The sequence below is a fragment of the Macaca nemestrina genome, chromosome 5 (assembly GCF_043159975.1).
Source record: "Macaca nemestrina isolate mMacNem1 chromosome 5, mMacNem.hap1, whole genome shotgun sequence".
NCBI classification, from domain to species: domain Eukaryota; kingdom Metazoa; phylum Chordata; class Mammalia; order Primates; family Cercopithecidae; genus Macaca; species Macaca nemestrina.
In genome coordinates, this window is record NC_092129.1 from 47,308,470 (window position 1) to 47,326,401 (window position 17,932).

The window sequence follows — 17,932 nt, forward strand, 5'->3', positions numbered from 1 at the left end:
AGCACCTTTTCCTTGAGATTAGCACAGATATTTAGGAAAGAAAACCGGAGCTATTCTTTAATTTCACCTAGTCTTGAATAACAAATATTTCATATATTCCTTCTTATTTTTTAACACCACAAATAAATTACTACTGCAACAAATACTTATTAATATTCATAGTTTTGTAAATAAATATGCCACTGCCTCTCCACTGGACATTCCATAACTAGTTTAACAACAATATTACCACTTTGTGTTTGGTATGTGGACAGTAACTGATCTCAATAATACAACATCTTATATTATTCATTTCTCCTCTGAATATGAAGAAGAAACAAAATTTTTTGTGAATCTAGAGCCTTCACATATAAGCAAAAGAAATTCTCCTCTACCTGACAAAATAAGGTTCTTACTTTTACCTCAGTGTTAAATTAATAGTTTTGTTTTCTGCTTTTGACTATAGCTGTGATTGTAGTTGAACAGAAAATTATATTACTTTAAATTATAGAACCAAAAGTTTTTAACAGGGCTTTGGAGATGCATTTCTTTGCTTCCCATAGAGGTATTTCCTTTTTAAAGACCTTCAAGGTCAACCATTCTATAACCTTCTTAAGTAATATGCTGGGCAATCACAGAGTCGATTTTGATTATTTATTTTGTGAAACTTTTTACCATACAAAGTACTTGCAAATGCTTCATGGAGACAGAAAATCATTTCTTGCTATTCTGGAGAAATTGTACCACATTCATAAATAGTAACACCCTTTATCGTGTTAGTAATTAGAAATAGTTAATTTCTTTGTTTTTTTTTTTTTTTTTTTTTCTTTTTGAGACGGAGTCTCGCTCTGTCGCCGAGGCTGGAGTGCAATGGCACGATCTCGGCTCACTGCAAGCTCTGCCTCCTAGGTTCATGCCTTTCTCCTGCCTCAGCCTCCCGAGTAGCTGGGACTACGGGCTCCCACCACCACGCCTGGCTATTTTTTTTTTTTTTTTTTTGTAGTTTTAGTAGAGACGGGGCTTCACCATGTTAGCCAGGATGGTCTCGATCTCCTGACCTCGTGATCCGCCCACCTCGGCCTCCCAAAGTGCTGGGATTACAGGCATGAGCCACCACACCTGGCCAAAATAGTTAATTTCTAATAGTTAGAAATAGTAATTTCAAAAGACAAATGGTCAATTGAAATCATAGTTTTTTTAAAAAAATGTTAATTTGGGGCCACAAAGAAAAAAATATAGAATTAACCACAGGAATGCTGTTTTCTTGTGTTTATGCTTTAACTAGTGACTAATATATTACTATCAATATTAAAATCTTTCTGAAAAGAAATGGAGTTATATGATAGAATTATACATGCAATAGCCTATAGAATCTATTAATATTGGAATATTTTTAACATTATAATTCACACAGCAGCAGAGAAAGTCTGTGAGCACCTTGGCTAATCTCTTCAGTCTCAACAGGTGATGGTCATCCCTCTATATCCAACTATTCTGTTTCTACTACCAAATGACAACCAACCAATCAACAACAACAATAGTTCTATCTGAAATGTTTCCCTAGGTTGGTGCTTTGGGCCCTTCTAGTTTACAATGCTACCAATAATACTAATTTAGAAGGAAAAATCATTCAGCAGAAGCTCCTAAAAAATAATGAGTCCTTGGATGAAGGCTTAAGGCTACATACAGTGAACGTGAGACAACTGGGTAAGTGACTAATTTTTTATAATATGCATTTTATACAACTTATATATTCAGGTTTACTTGAAACAACGTAAATTTTCTTTATATGCTATTTATTTACGTACATTTTTTTCTGATGATGAAGTTCATCACAAATGAGTGACATAGCAGAAAAAAAATTCAGCTCAGTATCTGTGAATCCAAGGGAATGAAGGAGGTAGATGAAAGTTCATATTTTACTTTAGGGACATATTTTGAAAATACTAACAATACGAACAAAATGCCAGAATGATCTTGATCATCATTGTTGTCAACTTTAGGAATAAAAAGAGTGTGTAAATGTGGATGTGGGAACTCTAATGAGATACATCTTGTAGAAGGAGATTTCCTGTTATAAAACATCTCCTGCTGGGCATGGTGGCTCATGCCTATAATCCCAGCACTTTGGGAGGCCAAGGTGGGAGAATCACTTGAGCCCACGAATTCAAGACTAGCCTGGGCTACGTAGGGAGACTGTCTCTATGAAAGATTAAAAAATTAGTTGGGTGTTGTGCTGTGCACCTGTAATCTCTGCTACTAGGTGGGTCTGAGACAGGAGGACTACTTGAGCTTGGGAGGTCAAGGCTGCAGTGAGCCATGTTCTTGGCACTACACTCCAGCCTGGGCAACAGAATGAGACCCTATCTCAAAAAAAAAAAAAAAAAAAAAAAAAAAAAACAGAAAATATCTCCTTCTCTCATGTTCCCTGTCTCTATTAGTGATACCACTGTCTTCACAGGACTAGGTCAGGAATCTGGAGGTCTGTTGGACCTAGAATCAAGTCTCTCCTAGAAATCGTTCACATCCTAAGCTCTAACCACACATGGCATGGCTTGTACTTCCACAAAGAGGCTGTGCTCCTTTATATGCCCTTTCTCTATCTTTGCACACTGTTCTCCACTCCCACCGTCAATCTCATTATCACCTATGTATTTTTAAAGACAGCTCCTAAGTCACCTATTCTATGGAAACTTTTCTGAAATCAAGTATAGACATCACTGCCTTCGAGCCTCTACTTCATGCTGTCCAGGTGCCTAGAGCATCATACAGACTAGATATATTTATGTTCATATATATGTATTTCATATATAATGTTCATATATATAGTTCATATGTATATGGTTCATATATATAGTTCATATATATGTATTGTTCATATATATATATATATTTTGTAGACAATAATCGCTTACTTAAGATCATGTTTTCTTTTTTCTTTAACTCTTACTTCCCACATATTCCCAGAACCCAGCACATCCCCTGGAACTTGAACACTTATTGAATAAATGAATGAATGAGTCTGCATGAGAATATTTTAGGAAATCAAATATTCAAAAATATGGATAACAAAAAGCAGTTGTTTTAATGTTATTCTATGATTACAATTATATTGTGATTAGATACATTAGTAGAGATCAAAAGAAAAGAAAACTTTGACCCTTTGCCTTCTCTACACTCAGGAGGTTGAATTGAGGGAGGCGTGTTCCTCAGCCTTGAAGAGCGCGATTGCGACCAAGGCCAGAATCACAGTGTAGTAAAGAGGCAGGCATCTCCACTTCTGTGAGGAGCTACCCATTTCTATTGGGTGGATGTAACAGTTACAAAGAACTCATAGAGATGGGTGAATGCAAATAATACTAATAATACTAATCATGACAGTAAACCATTTGTGAGTCTCTTTGGGAAAATACTTACTTCTTAACAAATGGGGCTTTTTGGAGGGAGGGAGAATGCAACCTGCTACCCTTTCACGTATAGGAGTCTTCACAAAGAAGCAGCCTGACAAATGGTAGTTTATCTATGACTGGAGAACACTAGGAGGACCAGCACCATCTGTGTCCTCATAGGCTGGCAAAGCCCAGCACCACTCTCTCCATATACCTAGACATCTAATTTATACCATTTAAATTTAAATTATCCATTTTATTGTTTTTCTGCAAGTGAGTCTGTGGATAAGTGCTTCTACCAATGGAAAAATAAAAGGCTAAAACCTAACAGTTTTAAAGCTCACAGTATACATGGGAAAGTTATTTGAATTTTCAGTTGGTGATGACAGTACTTGTTCCCAGAAAACTGATATTACTTGCTAATGTTCGCTTCTGAAATACAAGAGTTTATTGTTGCTGTTGATGTATTGCTGTTACTTTGATATTCTTTAAAATATAAAATCTGAATCATTGATGTATGAGGCTTACTTAGAGAGTTGTCAAACCAAAAGTCAGATGATTTGAGGATACAGAAATCCGAGGGTTTGTTGGTTTGCAGGTGACTTCCTGTGGCCCCCTTAGCTTCCAGACAGGAGAGGCTATCAGAGCAGCTGGAACATTTTCTATAAAATAGCCACACAACTCAAAGGTGACACTATCGAGTCATCATTTATAGGCTTTCCCCTTTGAAAAAAATCAAATTACATTTTGAATTTTTCAAGATTGTTTTCCTTCTCTATAGGGCTTATTCCTTTGAATAAAACTAGTATCTGCAAATGATTAGAATGATAATGTATGTTTCATGTATATACTTACATAAATGTGTTTTTTACTAATGGTTTTGTCCGATGTAATGGTTTTTGTATTTGAAGTGTATTAAGTGCTAATGTTTTTTCTAACTTTTAATTTTTTTTTACAAATTCTGAACATAAACAGTAATATTTTGGTATTACATTAAAGGAATACCTAATTACCAGCATTGTCATTTTGCTTTCATCTTGCATCTCTAACCTCTAACTTTAAAAAATAAGTGAATATTTCTCATGCTGGTTCTTATGTTCATATAGGTTACTGTCTTGCTGTGGAGGAACCCAAAGGCTACTACTGGCCATCTATCCAACCTTCTGAATACGTTCTTCCTTGTCCAGACAAACCTGACTTTTCTGCTTCGCGGATATGGTAATATTTTCACTGACTCTTACAGCAAAGCTCAACGTTATCAGCCTTCCCAGGGTTATACGTGCAGCACGGTAGTTCTCAGGCATTATATTGATTGCAAAGAAGGGCAGGAATCTCTGTGTATGCCTATATCATTCACTCCTGGGGAATAAAGATAACATAAGTGGATGACTCAGAAAGGGAGTGTTTTCCAGCCGCATGCTAATCAAGCCCTCTCACAGAAAAACTGAAGAATTTAGAAGCCAGCGGGTAGCACCAGAGCAAAGTACCTTGTTTGTGGAGGAACCTAGCCTAGCCTTGGAATATGCATCTGGAAATCCGAAACTTTTTAGCTATTTGGACTGATTATTGTTGGAATGGGGAGAGGAGGCAAAGAGGAAATGAAGACAAGATCCAGATTGGGATAGTCTACTGATGGAAACTGTCAGGGTATAGATTTTCTCTAAATGTTTAACAGAAACCTCAGGGACAAGATAATTGCAGGGATTCATGGAACAGCAAGTTAAATCCATTTCTCCACCCACCTCACTCCCAATTAGAGTTTTCTGGGGGAAATTCAGAAATGGAAACTGCCTAAGCATACATACTTTGCATACTGTAAATACTGCTGGGTTTGACACTTTGTAGGGAGAAAAGAAGGGGACTTTAGAGATGTATGGACTTGAGTGAAATGTGGCTCCATCTCTTCCTGGCTGTTAGAACTTGGAAAATTCATTGATTTATTAAATTCCGTTTAATCTTCTGTAAGATGTGGATTATAATCTGCTTTGCAGAGTTATGTGAACTCAAAATCAGATTTTACCTGTAAAGTTCTTAAAGCAGTACTTGGCCAGTGTATCCTAGGTTAGGATAATGCTGGTATATTGTTTCTATGTTGTGTGCTACTGATTTTTTCCCCATAAGAATTTTTAGCATGAAATTTATTTCAATGCATTACAGTTTTATTTTCAAAGGAAACTTACCTAGAAATCAAGGCGAATCCCAGAAGTTATTAACTAATTTTTTCAGTTCTAATATAATTTATAGGAAAACAGGAAAAGAAAACTTGTAGAAGGAAATAGTACAAATAGAGAAACAAACTGGGGTGAGAGAGGAGAGAATAAGGAAGGGTGAGAAGAATGAGGTGGAGAAATGGAAAGAATTTGGGAACATTGTATAGGTAGGGTGGTAAACAGAAATAGGCTAGAGAGATAGAACGTAGACATGTAAACAGGTCCAGAGGTAGACAAAGAATTAAAATGAAAACAGAGTGAGAAACTCAGTGTCTTAAAGGGAAGCTTAGCCATTGATCATGTTATAATAAATGTATACATCATGTAAAAATCCCTTTAAACAGTACAAAATAATATCAGTTATATCAAATATTTAAAATATCTATTTTGTTTCATAGTTATGACAATGCTACCAACCCATCGGTAGCATACTGGGGACCTCCTGATATCTCCAGCTGTTCAAGTAAGTGAGCAATTTTCCTTTATTTCTCAAGGACAAAATGACATGACTTCAGGCTTCATGGTTTACATTGTCTTCGGGAATATTCTTGTGCTATATGATACTGTTTTCATATTAAAAGGCAAATGATTATTTCACTTAAGACAGAAAATACTTTTTGCTCTCATTTTAACTTTCTGTTCTGTAGGGGATTAAAAATAGGAAAATCTAGAGAAGACAAAACTAATATATAAATTGATATTTGTATCAATGTTTTGTAGTTTGCATTAATTTTAAATAGCAAATTATGCTTATTCAGTGATTCTGGGGATGTTTCTCTTAGAACTTTGTGTGTTCATCCCTCCAAGTTATTTGTATCTTACTAAAGAGAGAAGTTAGTCTCTGCATAGAAAGAAATATTATTGCCTTGTGAATATGGGGATGAGGTATACACAGGAAAATCTCACTTCCTTGCTTCAACTGTAAAGTGAAATGTTACACTCTACTTTGGATTCCTGGAAATGCTCAAAATATGCAGGTAAAACTTAGTGTTGTTTTCTTCTGCCTTTGTTTTAGAAGCAAACGAAGTTGCTAACCAGATTTTAGATTTAACTGCTGATGGGCAGAACTTAACCTCAGCCAATATTACCAACATTGTGGAACAGGTCAAAAGAATTGTGAATAAAGAAGAAAACATTGATATAACACTTGGCTCAACTCTAATGAATATATTTTCTAATATCTTAAGCAGTTCTGACAGTGACTTGCTTGAGTCTTCTTCTGAGTAAGTATTTTTTTTTCTGGAGAGTATATTTTATTGGATAATGATGTTATATGATTTCTCACCTATCTGAATACTTTGTGCCCAGATTTTAGAATTCAAATCTCTGCAAAATGTATTGATAGTCATTCATAGTTAAACAAAGTCATTCACAATGTGAACTTAAAAGTTCTGTGTGGTCTTTTTTTGAGAAATACAATTTACAATATACATAGCCCTAGAAAGCACAAGCAGTCTTTCATTTTTTATTTGAAAATTCTAAATTTAGTTTAAAAATTCTAAAATTCTAAATTTAGTTGACCAGTAGAGTTATGCATAACTGGTCATTGTAAGTCCACTATACTGTGAACTATGCCACTGACAGCCACAGCCACATGATTGTTGGACTTCTGAAATGAACACACTGGGGCAGATGAAAATGTACCTGTATTTATATGATTCAATTTGTATTTAATTGCTTCACTTAATGTATAATATTAAAATATTTAATGTTTTTCTCTTTCTTCCCTTCTACATTTCTCTGAAGAAAATTTTATATTTGTTAAAAATGTATTTTCTAACAATCTACATAACAATATAAACATTTTTCTAGCGTCTTGCAGTTCACAAAACACTTTTATCGCATTATTTCCTTTGATTGTTGATAAGCCATTAAGGTAGGGAGGATGCTTTTTTATGTGAGAAAAGAGAGACCAAAACAAATGAAAAACAGTATCTGTTCAGGATTATTTAATTGTTGATTTTCTTTAAAGCAGATATTTCTCTTGAGGATTTATCCATCCCTGTGATTCCATGTTTTAACAGATATCACTATGGATTGGGGTAATTTTATGGGTGTTCATGTTAAGATCAGAATATCTGAACACAACTTTATTTTGTTTGCATTTTGCCATGCAGCAAAACTTGTATGTTTAAGAATCTAAAATATCATATTACTTAATAGTGGTATTTTTGTCATTTCTTTAGAGCTTTAAAAACAATTGATGAATTGGCCTTCAAGATAGACCTAAATAGCACATCACATGTGAATATTACAACTCGGAACTTGGCTCTTGGCGTATCATCCCTGTTACCAGGGACAAATGCAATTTCAAATTTTAGCATTGGTCTTCCAAGCAATAATGAATCATATTTCCAGGTAATGAGCCAGTGGTTTCTTCCATTTTAATTAATTACTTAGACATATAAAAACTTGCCGATCGCTTAGCGGTTGCTGCTTCCAAGAGGTCTTGGTCCATGAAGTGGCAAGCAGGTCTGAATGTTGGTTAAGTTTAACTAGAGCAGTAGCCATAAGGTATTGTGGGAGCTCAGAGTGAGTATACTTTCATAATCTGGGTGACAGGGGAGGTCAGCTTACCTTCTACAAGAGGGGTTACTGGAGCTAAGCATGAGTAGGGACCACCATACTTGGGGTGAGCATCAGTTCAGTTAGAGGAAAGAGCTTTAAGGGCCCCAAGGTTAAAAGAAGCATGGTGCATTATCTTTGCCAGTGGTTCTGAAACTGAATATTAGGATCTTCTGGAGAATGCTGGGTGTGGTCTCTTATGCCTGTAATCCCAGCATTTTGGGAGGCCTAGGTGGGTGGATCACTTGAGGCCAGGGGTTCGAGACCAGTCTGGCCAACATGATAAACCCTGTTTCTACTAAAAATACAAAAAAAAAGTCAGCCAGGCGTGGTGGTGCATGCCTGTAATCCCAGCTATTTGGGAGACTGAGGCACGAGAATCACTTGAACCTGGGAGATGGAGGTTGCAGTGAGTCGAAATCATGCCACTTCCCACCAGCTTGGGTGACAGAGCAGGACTCTGTCTCAATAGAAAAAAAAAAAGAATCTTCTGGAGGACTGGAGGACTTGTTAAAGCAGATTTCTGGGACCTACTCCAGGAGTTTCTGATTTAGTAGGTTCTGGTTAGGCCCACCAAATTTGCACTTTTAGCAAGTTCCTTAGACATTGCTGGTCTAAGTATCACACTTTGAGAACACGTGATGTAGAAGTCTGAGATAGCAGGTGACAGTACGGCTGGACACATATGCTGGGGCTAGATTGTGGAGAACCTTTTCAACATGTTCAAGCCATGCGTAAGCAAAGAATTTTCAAGTTCCTACTACATACCAGACACTGTTAGCCACCAGAGCAAACAAAATCAATGAAGCATTGTCCTTGACCTGGTAGAGTACAGTATGTGAAGCGCAATCTATCTTTTAACTGTGGAGATAGAACAAACTGAAAATATAAAAAGCCTGAAATCAGGATACAGGCAAGACCTTTTTTCTCCATTAGACTGCAGGCTGTTTTGGGTAATTCTCTTTCATATTTTAAGAGTAAAACTCAGTCAACCTCAGTCTTATTCCAAGACAATTTGCAAGAAAGCTTTCTTTGGCCTTGAGCTATGGTTTCAGGAAAAATGATATCTGAGAGTGTTCATAAAATTTTAATGCAGTTTGAAATAAACAAGTTAACTTCAGTCTCTTTCTCTTTCTCTCTCCCTCGCCCCTTCCTCCCATAGTTATTATCTTTCACTACGTGTTTTGAGAAAACCTCAAAATCTGCTGCTGGTAAATCTAATTCTTATACTTGAAAATGTTGACTGATTTGTAGATTTCTTCCTATGTCTTAATTAAAATCAATGCATTTTCTCCTTTGACACACATGTAAAACCCAAATGAGATCTACAGCTCTGTCTGTAGGGGTTTATCCAGGAGTTGCAGTGACTACTGTAGATACAAAGGGAAGTCCTGGTACTGGCTAATTTGAACTTGCAATTGTTCACTCTCCTGACTATGCATGTGGAATAAAGTTATTGCCATTTAATTATGATTACTTGACCAATATATCTCTGTGTGTGACAGATGGATTTTGAGAGTGGACAAGTAGATCCACTGGCGTCTGTAATTTTGCCTCCAAACTTACTTGAGAATTTAAGTCAAGAAGATTCTGTATTAGTCAGAAGAGCACAGTTTACTTTCTTCAACAAAACTGGACTTTTCCAGGTAAGCACATTCATTAAATTAGTATTTTTCAATTGCTAACGAAGTTTCTTTGCTCAAAGGAAAAAAACAAAAATTTAGATTCCTTTGAAATATATCAGAAGGTTTAGAAAAATTTACTGCATTTTCAAAAATGAAAATTTTTAATATAATTGTTTAAATATTTTATTTCAGATAATATGCTTATTAACAAGTTGTATATACTTCAGTTTTTAAAATAATTCAAGTATTAGGCTAAGGATTGCATTAAACAATTAGAAATTGAATTAGTGAAGAAATGACTGTTAATTATTACTTTCGTTAAATATTTTATGCTCTCCAATCATTTAGGCCTTTAGAGTTAAAGAAATTGCACACCAAAGGAAAGGGTTTTTTTTTTTCTCTAATTCAGCAGGAAGCACTGTTTACATAATGAGCAGCATTCTTGGCTTTAATCAGTTTTCCCATTAGTATTTCAAGTGACCTTTGGTCTTTACACATCCGCAGAGTAGGATGGCATTGTGCTAAGCACATATTATCATTTTTATTGGCATCATTTCTAGATTCTAGAAGGCCCACTGCCAGCAAACACTGGTGACCTCTGTTTGCCTTTACAAGTACAACCTGATGGAGAGCAGTTTTGCTGGACCCTTTTTAAAAAATAAAACTTACCTGTTAAATTCAAGATATCATTGCATATTGAACAATGTGACTTATATGAAAGAAAATAGCAAGTCTCAAGGCCAGAGAATTGTTTGTAGTAGATCTGCCTTTATATGTCATGTGTAGAGGAACAGCCAAGTAGAGATATATTCAAGGAAAAGAATACCATGGAATCCTTGACAGTAATTAATTCCAAAATTTAAAAGTTTTATCAACAAATGTTTTAGGAACCAGCTGTGTACAAATTTTGTGATTTATATGAATGCAATTTATATATTTTATATAAAAACATGTGTAATTTATCCTGAAGGATTTAATAGCTATAAACATATACAACTGCAGTTTTAAAAATTATGGAATATAAAATGTATGACAATGTTACCTTAAAACTAGTATAAAAGGCCGGGCGCGGTGGCTCACGCCTGTAATCCCAGCACTTTGGGAGGCCGAGGCGGGCGGATCACAAGGTCAGGAGGTCGAGACCATGGTGAAACCCCGTCTCTACTAAAACAATAGAAAAAATTAGCCAGGCGCAGTGGCGGGCGCCTATAGTCCCAGCTACTCGGGAGGCTGAGACCGGAGAATGGCGTGAACCCGGGAGGTGGAGCTTGCAGTGAGCCGAGATTGCGCCACTGCACTCCAGCCTGGGCGACAGAGCGAGACTCCGTCTCAGAAAAAAAAAAAAAAAAAAACTAGTATAAAAATGCAGTAGGTGTCACAAAGTGATATGGTACAGAAAGGGGGTCCAGTGCAGGGGGAAGGTTTAGTCCTGCACTCTTAAATTTGCAACTCTTAGATTTGCAAGGATCTGTCATTGTTTTGAGTCATCTCCACATCATTGTTTCCTTCTCCTTTGGTATTTCCCTACCAAAGTTGTTACTAGGAAGCATATCTGGCCAGGTGCAGTGGCTCATGCCTGTAATCCTAGCGCTTTGGGAGGCTGAGGAGGGAGGATTGCCTGAGACCAAGAGTTCAAGACCAATCAAGCCAACATAGACCCGTCTCTAAGAAAAAAAAAAAAAAAAAAAAAAAAAGGAAGCATATGTTCAGTTTCTAAAGTTAGTTTACTGGAGAATGAAAAAACTTTAAAGATTCTGTGGTGCTCCTCTATCATAGAGGGCAAGGTACGATGGTGTTGTTTTGTGTTTTACTGAAAGGCTGAGTATCACTATTTAATAGCTGAATTTAATAGTGACCACCACACAAAATTAGTTAAAAGCTATATTCTGGATGCTGAATTTTATTTAGAATTTATCTTGTGATTATTCCAAAACAACTGATTTGTAAGCTATGATATAAAGAGAAATTCAGGAGATTTGACAAGAAATACAAGGGAAAGAAAAAAATAGAGATTAACTTGCTGAATAGAATGCTTATTGGTCCAAACCATTTTATGGGACAGATTTGATTTCCTGACAGCCTTATTCCTTAGTGAAACCCGCAGATGCTGGCAAGGAAACAATCAGAGAAGAAGGTAGATGTCCTGGATGGGACTTGAATCCAGTATTACTTTTAGGTATAAGTTAGTAAACATGTCAAGCTGTTGGCATGGATGTGAAAGATGTATTGCTTTTTATTTTTCACACCATATTTTCTTTATACTTCTCTGAAAGAAAACAGCATCTATTTTCTGGAGTAGGGAAATGATCTAATTGTTTCACAGCTTTTTATGAGTTTATATTATTTATGAGTCTGCATTGTTTCAGATGTTAACTGGCTGACATCAGTCACCACAATCGAGAATGTAGTTTTATGAACTCAGTCTTACAATATTGGCTCCCAGCGTTCCCTCAATGTATTTATTATAATAAGGGAAGTAGCAAACCTCCTTCAGGAAAGCCACCAACTTGATGTGATAAACAGGATGTTCTAGAACTGAAGATCTTAAGTGTAAAAATTACTGACAGTTTGCTTATTTTGGAGCACCAAACTAAAATAAAAGTGTGTACTTCTGACTGATACACGCGATTTTTTTTTTCTTTAAAAGGATGTAGGACCCCAAAGAAAAACCTTAGTGAGTTATGTGATGGCGTGCAGTATTGGAAACATTACTATCCAGAATCTGAAGGACCCTGTTCAAATAAAAATCAAACATACAAGAACTCAGGTAAGAAAATGCTCCCAATAGCATTTGGACAGAGGTGGACTATTTAAGATACTAATGGGGCCTTTTTTTCTACATGTTAAAAAGTAACTGACCCTTTTTTGTGGAGTAGGACCCAGTTTTCCATAAAGAGAGAACAACTGGTCAGGTAGTGCTTTAAAGTCACAGTAAATTGAAGCAGCTGGAGAAGTTAGTTTTATCTAGGACTCAATAATCAGAAAGAGAAGGGAAGTGAAGAGAAGGACTTCTTTTTTTAAGATACAACATATATTGCTTCAAATAAATTAGATGCAGATGTAGTTGCACAATTCTGCCAATAGAGGTATTGTTGTTTCTTTGTTTTTCTGTGTATGAAAGAAACAGGGGAGGGTGGACTTATTTTTTGAGAGATTAGCAGTTGTTTAGTCTTTGCAAGTGTTGCTTTTCTTGTTGCTTCATTACCCTTGTCATCTATTTGTTTCATAAAATTAGATGGAAGTTCTTTATTGTCCCAGATGGCCCAAGAACAGGTTTTTCTCACTTTTCTAAAGGGCCGTCATCATGATTCTGCCATGTATTAGATAGGCAGGAAGGTAAGCCGGAAACGAGTGTGCTGAGGATTGAAAGCCAAGTCACCTAAGATCTAGCCTCCTATGTCACGAACCATCTTAGACTTCTGTGTTCAACACTTTGGCCTCCTTTGTTTCAGCCCTTTCATTCATGAAGGAAGATTTTTAAAAATTGTGCAACATGCATAATATAAAATGTATCATCTTAATCATTTTTAAGTGTACAGTTCGAAGGCATTGTGTTCACATTGTTATGCAACCGTGACCACTATCCATCTCCCCAGCTGAAACTGTTCTCCCATTAAATACCCATTGCCTCTTCTCTCCTTTCAATAGCAACTGGCAATCATCATCCTACTTTCTGTCTCTTAATTTCACTACTCTAAATACCTCATATAAGTGGAGACATATAGTGTTTGTCCTTTGTGACTAGCTTATTTCATGGCACAATGTCTTCAAGGTTTATCCATGTTGTAGCATCTGTCAGAATTGACTTCCTTTTTAAGGCTGAAGAGTATTTCATTGTATGTATATACCAGATTTTGTTTATTCCTCCATCGATAGACACTTGGGTTGCTTCTACTTTTTGGCTCTTGTGAATAATGCTACTGTGAGCATGAGTCTACAGGTGTCTCATCGAGTCCTTGTTTTCAATTTGTTTATGTAAATACCCAGACATAAAGGAGAATTTTGAAGATGATGTGAAATTTTAGTGTCAAGAGCTTTTCTAAATGCTAAGAATGAGAGTAGAATCAATATATTTAGTGATGGGACATTTGTAGTAACCTACAGATAAATGAGTAGTTAGTGTGATTCCTCATGAGGTTAGAGTTGATTTTTGCTTGAATTCTCTATGGGAGAGAAGAAGATCCTGCCTGACATTTTTAGGTTGAATTGGCATGTTAATACTAATCTATTTCTTTGTGAAACCCTTTGTGTTTTTATTTTTTTGCCATATTTAAATCATGGCATTTTAAACACAATTTCACATGTTTATTCTTGTGTTAATATAGGAAGTGCATCATCCCATCTGTGCCTTCTGGGATCTGAACAAAAACAGTAAGTTTTAAAATACTGGTTGCCTTAATATAGATAACAACTGAATTTAAAACATTGTTAGACACCCCCATTTCCTTTAATTCCACCCCAAACCAGAGTGAGTCACAATGTAAGTGTAAATGGCAAATGAGTTACAAAGTTAGTTTAGGTAGCTTGGAAAGTCAGTTCTAATTTCTGTAACTTTTTAGTCATTTCAAGAAGAAATAGGCAGACTTCACTGTGTTTTCTTTCATTTTTTCAATTGAACAGCCTCTTTAACATCAGTTATTTGTAAAATACAGCATACAATTTTATTGCTACTTTTGACGAAAGTAGACGCGCACTTAATCTCATTCTTCTAAGACACATTTGAGGAGATTATTTGATATATGTAAGGCAGACAATTTAAAATCCAGCTTCCAGACCCCTAGTTATGAGGGAGGTGAGAAGCACACTAAAGGAATGTAAATATAGAAATGGTTATAATGGACATGTATTACTTGAAAGAGATGAACAGCCTGCAGCATTAGATTTGACTATCAAGAAAGGAAGGCAAAATTAAGAGATGAATCAATCAGTAGGCATAAGGTGTTGAAATCTCTTTGAAAGGAAGTACAAATAAAGAAGCCTCTTCTGTTTGTCCCCTTGTGAGGATTACTGTGGTCAGATTCATTCTGATATCAATGCAGGCTGCTTTGCTGATGAAAACAGCCTGAAAAGGGTGAAAAATTTTTTTGATAGTCCTTGTCACAGCAAGACAGGTATTTTTTGGTGGAGGGGTTTAGTTGCATAATTTTGAGAAGATCTTTACTCATTTGCATAGTTAAAAGTATCGCTTTATATCTTAAAATCTTTTTTAAATAAAAGGATTCAGTACATTGACAATATGTGTTACTCATATTCCGTTTTATACCATAAAAGTCAGATAAGGTGGGTTCAAGCCATTTACTATCAGTTACCACCAGTAATGATTGCTGTGTACATAAATAGCACATTCCAAGAAAGCAAACTTTCTTTGTTATTATGTCTTCATGAAAATGTAGATTAACCCTCAGAAAAAAAATGTTGGTTCATTAGTGTGTAATGTATTTGAAGAGGAGTATTCTTTATATGGAAGTTCATTTTAAAATATGTTAAAAATTAAACTTGAATCAAGCATTTGTGGAACTCTCGAGTTTGAACCCACTGATTAGATCACCTCTAACTGCCCACCCAGAACTAAGATTTGACGATTGTAGGAATCCAAATTATTCTAAGCATCGAAAGCTTTCATAATGGTATCCATTTTATAGATAAATTCTATATGGCAGAAGAGACTGAGGCAAATTTCTCTATAGAAGGTCTCATCCATTATAGAGAAGACACTGACCTGTTGTTTTCACACCATTTGTTGATTCCTTCAACAGAAAGTTTTGGAGGGTGGAACACGTCAGGATGTGTTGCACACAGAGATTCAGATGCAAGTGAGACGGTCTGTCTGTGTAACCACTTCACACATTTTGGAGTTCTGATGGTAAGGGGGGGATTTCTAAGCTCGTTTTGACATGCTATAACTGTGGATGGCATACTCCTTTTTGTATGTATTTTTAGATTATGTATTTTGGGAATTATTTCCTGATTAGTTTTCATCTGTACCATGAATCTTAATTCTTAATAAAGAATCTAATTAGCAAAGATCACATATTAAAAATACGTGAAAGTAATTATAGAAAAGAACTTTCTCCCTTTTTTTTATCCTGTAGCATTAACAGTGATGATAAATAATCTCAGAAACATGAAAATCCCCATGAAACTTTTTAATTAAGAGAGAAACAGTATCAAGGAGATGGACAGGGAGACAAGTGGGGGAGGGAGAGAAAGTTAAAGAAGAAAATACTGGGTGTTCCTAACATGGAAGGGAATTGTTAATAGTGTGATCAAAAAAAAATTTTCTTATGTTATCACTCACTCAATGTATTTGAACGTTACTTTGTACCTGGTACTGCACCACGTGATCTCCCTCCTAGAGATTGCAGTTTGTTAGGACAGACTAGTGTCTAGGGTTAGAGTGGATACTTCAGAGCTGCAAGAGAGATGATGGTTATGATGTTTCTGTCATTCTTAGGCCTCTATATCATTCTTTCCTTCCTTCTTCCACGCTCCTGTTTTATCTTATTAGCCAGCTTGCCATACAGTTTTAAACAAAAATTAGATTGCATCATTGTATTTTTCTTATCTCACCAAATTTTAAGATGCACCACACATCCAGCGACTTGTTTGAACTCATCCATAGATTTATACCTTTACCTTTTATCCGGTATACTTGTGATTTTGCAGACACTTTTCTGGTCTTTAAGGTACACTCTGGGTTGTAGCATAGCCTTTATTTCTGTATGGTTTTCATAAAGGGACCAAACTACATTTGTTTTTTAATAGGAGATAGGAGTAATGTAAGCTGAGGCAACAAAGCTTTTCAAATTAGAATCACAGACGTCAGGTTTTGTTTATTCCCGCCTTTAAATCTTGCACCCTTCTTCCTGTGGGGACTGGGAGGAAGCCGTGAGGATCTGTGGGATGTAGTATTTGGCTCATGAATCTAGTCAGCCTATGTAAATGGCCATTGTCATGGCAACCTTGCAAGTTGTAATTTTCCTGACAATCAAGTACATAAATGCTCTGTGGAATAAGAACAAGTCATTTAAAAAGGTGACGAATCATAAAAGATACCTTTTTAACTATCTAAATACAAGTATTTTGCTTTTGCTGCCAAAGCGTGAAAATGAACAATTAACTGTTGCATGTTTTCCTTAAGTAATTATAAAAGAAAGTTCCGCTTCCTTCCATGTTCTCTTTTCTGCAAAAGTGATAGCAGACATTCTTTCAAAGACCACTTATTTTTCATGATCACTCATTCAGCTATGTAAGCTTTAGCTTAATTCATTTAAATATTTCAACTGTGTGCATGCTGTAAGTCTAATATTAAATAGATAACCGTAACAAAATTTAGTCTTCAGAGATGATTTATATGCAGCCAGAGTTTGCCTGCCCATGACTTCACATGGCCAGTTCCTTCATATATTGTCTAAATTGTATTATGAGTTTGTAATTACGTATTTTTTTTCTGCTGCCATCTGATTGAATGGTTAATTTTATGTATATGTATGTATATGAAGATAAGCATCGTTCATGCTATCTTTCCATTTTCCACCTTGTCTGTTTTTGTAATATTAAAAATTGCTGGTAGAAAATCTTTTCAGAATGTATCCTTTTTGGTGTTGTTCTCTTATCTTTTCAGTTTTTCCAGACCAGCAAGATTTTGTTAAGAGTTTTTCTTGACTTAGAAACTCTTTATTCACTTGTATAAGATACTCTCAGAGTCTGCATTGTCCCATGACACATTCACCAATTCACCATATGAGATGCTAAAACAGTGCACCTCATACCTATAATTATATCTTCTGATCTACAAATATTTTCAGAATTTAATGTCTTCTGCTACAGTTCTTTGTACTAAAACTGGCTTTCATGAAGATTAGTACATTTTCATATTGGCTATATCATAAAAGTTTTCGTATTTTCATTCTCTAAAAGAACAAAACAACATGAAATTGTGTATAAATCTGTATCAATAAATAGCCTTATTTAGTTTCTATTTGAAATTCTGGATTTAATTGTGATTTGCAAGTCATAGGTTTTTCAAGGATTTGTGACACATCACCTAGCAATCTCTCAAAACCATGATTCATCTCTCTGGGCTGATGAATCATTGGTTGAGGTAGCCTATCTGTGAGTCAAGTGGCACCGACTCAAACCCCATCCCATGTACCTTGGGTGT

The 17,932-nt window shown here is 35.8% G+C and overlaps 1 protein-coding gene across 9 annotated transcripts in view; it reads left to right on the forward strand.

The window, feature by feature from the left end:
- The window catches only part of LOC105465745 (adhesion G protein-coupled receptor G6), a 135,537-nt gene that overhangs the window by 87,187 nt on the left and 30,418 nt on the right, over nt 1-17,932 (forward strand). For all 9 annotated transcript variants that reach the window (XM_011714313.3, XM_011714320.3, XM_011714319.3 and 6 more), the window contains 9 exons: nt 1,544-1,686; nt 4,475-4,586; nt 5,977-6,041; nt 6,594-6,801; nt 7,765-7,936; nt 9,649-9,789; nt 12,416-12,535; nt 14,094-14,139; nt 15,525-15,631. In XM_011714313.3, coding sequence (XP_011712615.2) covers nt 1,544-1,686; nt 4,475-4,586; nt 5,977-6,041; nt 6,594-6,801; nt 7,765-7,936; nt 9,649-9,789; nt 12,416-12,535; nt 14,094-14,139; nt 15,525-15,631 — 1,114 coding nt within the window. The remainder of the gene's footprint in view (nt 1-1,543; nt 1,687-4,474; nt 4,587-5,976; nt 6,042-6,593; nt 6,802-7,764; nt 7,937-9,648; nt 9,790-12,415; nt 12,536-14,093; nt 14,140-15,524; nt 15,632-17,932) is intronic.